General features: G+C 30.7%; 1 protein-coding gene across 1 annotated transcript; it reads right to left on the minus strand.

The window, feature by feature from the left end:
• Window positions 1-2,750: 2,750 nt before the first annotated feature.
• Window positions 2,751-5,408, minus strand: LOC137821970 (putative trehalose-phosphate phosphatase J). Its single transcript, XM_068626795.2, has 10 exons — window positions 4,873-5,408; window positions 4,636-4,776; window positions 4,468-4,539; window positions 4,262-4,354; window positions 4,113-4,172; window positions 3,929-4,030; window positions 3,637-3,784; window positions 3,471-3,541; window positions 3,256-3,348; window positions 2,751-3,117 (listed from the first exon to the last, which is right to left on the minus strand). Exons 1-10 carry the CDS (start codon window positions 5,020-5,022, stop codon window positions 3,049-3,051), a joined length of 999 nt encoding a protein of 332 aa, XP_068482896.1. The 5' UTR covers window positions 5,023-5,408; the 3' UTR covers window positions 2,751-3,048.
• Between the last annotated feature and the right edge of the window lie 1,905 nt (window positions 5,409-7,313).

The raw sequence follows: 7,313 nt of genomic DNA on the forward strand, positions 1-7,313 counted from the left end.
AAAATTTCAATTTCAAAATAAATTGTTCCTTTATACATTCCAGATATTAGGAGTTTCATATTTTTTAAAGTTACCAAACAAAGATTTTACTCTAACTTTTTCTTTTCTTTAAGTTTAGTTTCAAATTTTATCACAATATTTGCTTCTTTACTCAATTATTATTTTTCTATTTTTTTAATTATTTCTTAACTTTTTCAAATATTTTCTTTAAATATTTTTAATATTAAACACTTTAGTCAACTAATTAAATTTAATTTAATTAACTTATATTAAAATTTAAATTTCACTCCAAAATAAATTATTCAAAACTAAAATATTTAAAATAATATTATAAATTCAATAAATTTTAAATAAATAAATCTATACAGCATAATATAAAAAAATTAAAAAGTTACATCTGTCGACGCATATTTTTTGTGCTGAACATATATCGTCGGTCTTGACCAACGCACATTCCAAATTAATTATACCGCCCCATACGTCGGTCTAGCCGACACAATTAATTCATGTTCACTCTTAGTCAACGCAAATTTTAGACAACTAATTCACCGTTTTCTTGTAGTATTTAATCACATTTTTAACGAGTTGTAATCTTTAATTATAACCCTAATTATGTTTCACCGTTTTCTTGTAGTATCTAATCACATTTCTAATATGAATTATAATATTTAATTACAGTCCCTCACTATGTAATCTTACTTTTGAAAATTAATTTGAATAAAACTATAATAATAATTTTAATTAAGATTAACACAATTATACAACAAATGTTGAATCTAATTGAAACACAATACAATTCAATTAATACTAAAATAGATACACAACTCACTGATATATAGAAGGTGTTTTTGCTATTACAGCAGCACTATCTCATTTTACAAACTGTTTTCTAAGTGACGTAGTAATCATGTTGTAGAAAACATTTTTAGCACTCGTGATATAATCATAAACTTTTAAAGATCCAATTCTATACTATCCTTCTTGTTTTCCTTTTAGAAGAAAACTTTATTTTTAAAAACACTAATACTTTTAACATTATCGCTTAAAATTTTTACTATTTAAAAACGTGATATAGCAGCAAGTTAAAAATAGCTTTACTGCAATCACGTTATGAAATACTTTCTAAGTTTCAAAATTATTACAGTATTATTATTTAGTATTTTAAAAATTAATTTATAATATCATTTTCAATGAAATATATTTTTAATTTATATTCTAAATAAGTTATGACAATATTTATATTTATAACTTAACATGTTTACCGAGAAATTAATTTTATTTTGATAAAATTAATAATATAAAATATTGTTTAAGTGTAGTTATTGGGGGAGCATAGATGGTACTGCATTTAATCTATATTGCGGATTTTTATCATGATGGGGTTATTTTTATTTTTTTTTATCAAAATGGGGTCCGTTTAAAAAAAATTACAAATTTAGGCAAGTCGTGCCAATTTGACACGACTTCATATGCACAAATCGTTTCAATTTGACACGACTCTTCCATGTCATACTAAAGTCGTGTCAACTTGACACGACTTTTGCCCTGTCATACTGAAGTTGTGCCAACTTGGCACGACTTCTGCCACGTCATAATTTTTTTTTTAAATTTTATTGTTTATATATTGGGTAGTAAGTTATGTAATGCTAAAAATTAATTTGATACATAATTTTCTAAGAGTGTTAGTTTTAAGGAAAAAAAAGTGGATATATAATTATTTTTAAATTATTTAATTATTTCAAAATAATTACAAATTATTTATATTATTTGACTTATTTAAAATTTATATAATTATTTTTAAATTATTTAATTATTTCAAAATAATTACAGTACTTATACTTTTTTATATTTTAATATAAATGACATTAAAAAAAATAAACAGATTTAAAAAATGTATTATTTGAATTGTGATAAAAAAAATTATTACTTCAGAAAACAAAATGAATGATTGTGATACACGATTATCTAAATTTTGTTCCTTAAAACTAACACTCTTAAAAAATTATATATCAAATTAATTTTTAACATTACATAACTTACTACCCAATATATAAATAATAAAATTTTAAAAAAACTTATGACGTGGCATAAGTCGTGCCAAGTTGACACGACTTCAGTATGACAGGACAGAAGTCGCGTCAATTTGACAGGACTTCATTATGACATGACAAAGTCGTGTCAAATTGAGACGATTTGTTCATATGAAGTCGTGCCAAATTGGCACAACTTGTCTAAATTTGTATTTTTTTTAAACAGACCCCATTTTGGTAAAAAAAAATAAAAAAATAACTCCATCATGGTCAAAACCTCCTATATTGCATATACAATTACAAGATGAACTTAATATGCGGTCTCTTTTAATTGGATTGATTTGTCTTTTGTCTGCAAATGTACCAAGTATTTAGTGATTTAGTTGATAATTAAATTTAGTATAAAGAAATGATTAATAATTGTTAATAAGATTCTTTTTTTTTCATTTAATTTTTTATTATTTACAAAATTCAAAATAATGGGAGAAGTGACAAGATGGAAAATAAATTGTAAATAAAATTTAAGATTTACAAAAATACGTATATGTGTCTTTAATGTGGGAAAGGTACTTTATTAAAGAAATAAATAGGGTAATGTTATGGTTGCATATTCACATAGGCTTATAAAGCATTGGTGGAACACTTTTGGTATGCAAGCATTATTACCACATTAAAATTTCTAAACCAACTAATTTTGTATTTGGGAATGTCTAAATCAGCTTTTGGTGTTGGAGATTGCAGTCATCTTTTTTCAGTATATATTGGCCACATATACGATAAGTACAATTCATTTCATAGCAACAGTTGCAACTGCGGCATAAAACATCTGCCTTTCAATATCCGCATGCGCATGCAATGCGATCTTTTTGTTCGGACTTTGTCCTCAAAAATTCATAATTTTAGAAAATAGAATAATCCTATTTCCATTTTCAACAATAAAGTCATACAATTCCATCCACCCCTTCACCCTTCTAAGCCTTCTAAAGTGGTGTCAATTCTTTAACTCATCATCCACAATCTACAACTCTATACACTTCACACTACTCGATCTTTTCCATTCCACCAATCGCCCCAAGAATTGCTCAACCTGTATATGTCGCCATAAAGATAATGTTATATATTTTTCAGATTCACCATTATGCGCGAATTATATACTATAATAAATTGTGGTATAGATGGAATATATATATATATATATATATATATATATATATATAGGACTTGCCTCTGATGGATCTTGCAAGGTATAGGAAGCATCTGTTTCTTTTGCAACTCTAGAAACAAGTATCCCAATTCCTTGACCCCTACTACGCAAAACCTGATAAGAATATTATACGCATAATGTTAACAAGTTGATCAGTTAACAAACACATGCAGGCGAAAAATGAAATATGCTTTTAACTATAACTAACTAAAAAACCAGTTGACAACATTTATTACCTTAAAAGCATCCTCATCAGTTCGATCATCTCCAATATAGATTGGAAATACATCATTCGAATTCTCGTATCCTACAAATACGCAAACCATATTATATTGAGTCAGAACAAACATGTGAGGTGAGGTATGCATGAAGTAATATATGTATGTATATATATACACTGACCTAATGATTCTAACAAAAATTCAAGAGCCTTGCCCTTGTCCCATTTGATGGTTGGACGAATCTCTAGCACTTTTCTTCCTTGGGTTAGCTTAAGGTGTGGGTAGTCATTGAGCACCAATCTAACTTTGTCCGCCAAGGATGCCCAACTCTAAAGAAAAAGAAAAAGAAAAAGAAAAAGAAGAGGGGGGTAAAAATGGTTAGATAAAATGAGGTTACCCAAATGTCTTTTGGCGTGTGCGTGTGGGTTTGGTAATTCTATTGATTCACAATTGCATAGTAAGTTGACCGGTACCTTTTCGTCAACACAACGAAAGTGAACGGACAAGCAAAACTTATTGTTCTCGACCTTAGCCCCTGGGACAGACTTTGTTCTTTCTAACAAGATCTTGTACACCTGAAATTTATTTTTTATCAGTTACTATCTTACACGTCAATTAGGGGCAAATACAGGATTGCATTTCAAACTAAAACCAAACCTCATCGATCATGGGCAGGAATTGACTCGCGGGTTGGAACAGTACACCTTTATTGTTACCCTAACAAAGAAACAAATTTCAACGTTAAGCAGATAAGCAGAAAGATAGAATCTTCAACACACTTATAAGTTTCAGAAACTCTCTCTCACTTGCTTTCCACTTCGGCTTTTTGTTGGCCCCTTGATGTCCATGCCATGGCTCCCGGCATAGTAAAGTTCTCCCAGTTTTACAAAGTTATAGACCTGACCAAAAAATCAGAAAGAAAGAACCATATTAATTATGATTATAATTAATAAATAATCAATTATAACTTATAAGTCATTTTTATATTTATTTTGCTTTAAAGAAAATGTACCTTGTCCCTGCACCTCCCGGTCACGATTGCTGTGGGAAAATGTCTTGCGATTCCCTTAAGCGTCGCTCTCATCTAATATGAAAAAACTAAGACGCGAATTAATCACCCACATAAGGTCTAGTGTATGTACCCGAATATGAATGAGACAAGAGGGAACAAAAGAAAAACCTTTCTGCTCATGAAAGCTTTATCCGGATCTGTGACTATAGGGGAGAGAGTTCCATCGTAGTCAAGAAAAACTACAATCTGTTTGCCTTTGGAATTATATGTTATTTGCTCAAAGGTATTCAGAGCTGAAGGGTGATAAAGCTGCAAACAGTTGCGAAATAGAAGCAGAGTCAGGTGAGCAGCACAACCACTTATAATCATAAACCACATGTTCATATCATCATATCTTGTGCTTACAATCCAAGATCTTTTTTCTTGGCTTTCTGATTTGCCACGAGTTGGGGAAGAGGCTCTCATTGAATCAATCCAAGCACCAACTTTAGCTCCTTCCAACCTTTTCACAAGATTCTTATGGGGCAGGCCCCAAAACCCGCTAAGCACAGCCATGGATTGTGGCACGGTTGCACTTGGTAAGACGGTTGAGTTTGAAATGGACGCTGTAACGGCAATCAACGTGTTAATAACCTCATGAATCACCACATTTTAGTTGGTCATCATGTCCTCCAAAGTTCAAACCCTTTTGATAGCTTAATAGCCAGAAACTTGTGGATAGAGAAGTTGGAAATGCAAAAGGAAAATAGGAAGCAGAATAAGGGAAATAGAGGGAGGGGTTTGGAGGAGGAGTGCAAAAGCAGAGAAGAGAAGAGAAGGTGATTATGGTACTTGGCTTGTTATTCTTCGGTATAAGGGGCTTTTATAGAATGAAAAAAGTTACGGGGAAAAAAATCACAAGGGATTTCACTAGTTGGCTTTGCATAGCCAAGTCACGAACCAGCCAGGTGTGTCTGGTCAATTTATAAACTTAGGCTTCACGGCACAAACTGACGAAACAACCACTTCTCTCTCCCCCTGCTTCTTGTACTTTTCAGCAACCATTACTAAATATGCAAAATGGAGGGGCCACCATGATCCCACAGCTACCTTCCTTTTTAATTTCTTTTTCTGCTATAAAAAAGTGCATATAATAATTTGGAACCTTCACTGAAAGATTAGTGTAGTTTCCTTACATTTACCACTTATCTGCATTGCATTATTCTATCCATCTCTTTATTGTTGTCAGAAAAGATTCTTCGGTGAATATGAGGTTTGCATACATAGTTTTACTTACTCTAGTCAATAATCAATAATCCAAATAGGTTGTTTGCGTCCCCAATCATCTAACAAAATAATGGAATAGTGGTACCGAAAATTTTAAATTAATTTACTAAATAAAAATCAAGGTCTATTGAATGTGGAGAACATAAATGGGATTTTGCTATTTCTGCACAGTGCAAAGCAAGACCTTGCAAAGTTGGACTCTCGGTTACACTCCTTAGGAAGTGGGGAAGGACAACATAATTTCCCCCACCTTATAATTTTTAGTGTCTTCAGCTTCATGCAGGTTCAGAAAAAGAAAATAAACTCTTAAATGAGGGCATAGTTGCGTTCATAATTGTATTTTATTTTACACTTTGCAAGAGTGTTAATTATGAGTGAAAGTATAAATTCAGCTAGATCAACAACACAATCATGTAATCTTAAAAAGAAGATCTTATCTTCTAGTATCAAGTTGATTCTATAAATTTATAATGATTATAATTTAGTTAACTTATATATATGATAGACCTCATTTCTTATGTTACCCTGATTTAAGATATATCCTATCTCTTATCATCTTGTTTCTTATCAACCAATTATCTGCACACTCTAATCCTATTCAATACACTCTCAAATCATATTTTAGGAATCCAACTATTTACTGACTGAATTAGATTTTGTTGATAAAAAATATACTTATCTAATTGTTACTGCTTAGTTTAGATTGAGATATGCACTATTTCTTTATCGTCTTGTCTTTTAGTATTAGTTTAGTAAGATAAATCCAATCTTTTATTGATCAGTCAGTTGGACACAGAATGTGTAAATATACTCTACAATGACAATGAAATGCATATGATAATTCACTATAAACATAAAATCTATTCACAAAAATTGAGAGAGAGACGAACGTTAAAAGAACAGTATTCATAATGCATAAATATTTTCCTCGAGCAATCATTAGCGAATCTTTTCAATTTCACAATTTTAGAAAATACAAGAACATAGTCATCATCCTTGATTAGTTATCCACTACCTATCTTGCAACAAAGCAGTGAACTTGTTGGTGTCGTTTTTTACAACTAATTGTGTATTTATAAAAACTGATATCCACGGCTATTCGAAAAAAATAAAAAAGAAAATCATTTTGATAAAAACATAAATACAAATAAACTTTATCCTTTTCAAATATAAGTATAAAAAAGCAAAGAAGAAGTAAATTACCTCATGAAATAAAAAAAAAAAAAAGATTCTCTCTTCTTCCACAACCTCATGTTTTTTTTTATCAGCCCACAACCTCATGTTGATTACTTTTAGTTTTAAAGAGATTATATGGAAATTTGGGGTGCAATTTGGTTAATGGTGCAATTTGGGTTGGAGTTGTGAGTAGTATTTGGAATCATAGGAATTGTGTGTCCTTTAATAGAGGGTGGTAGATGCGCTCGAAGTATTCGCCTTGGTACAGGTAAAGGTTTGGTCGTGGATTTATGCAAAGTCTCATTGTGCTTCCTTCGGGTACTCTAATTGGGTTTTGAACCCAGTGGATTGTATGAGGATGATAATTTAATGTTTTCCTATAGTTAGTTTGGTTGTTCCTTAGA

The sequence above is a fragment of the Phaseolus vulgaris genome, chromosome 9 (genome assembly GCF_051622355.1).
Source record: "Phaseolus vulgaris cultivar YP4 chromosome 9, ASM5162235v1, whole genome shotgun sequence".
NCBI classification, from domain to species: domain Eukaryota; kingdom Viridiplantae; phylum Streptophyta; class Magnoliopsida; order Fabales; family Fabaceae; genus Phaseolus; species Phaseolus vulgaris.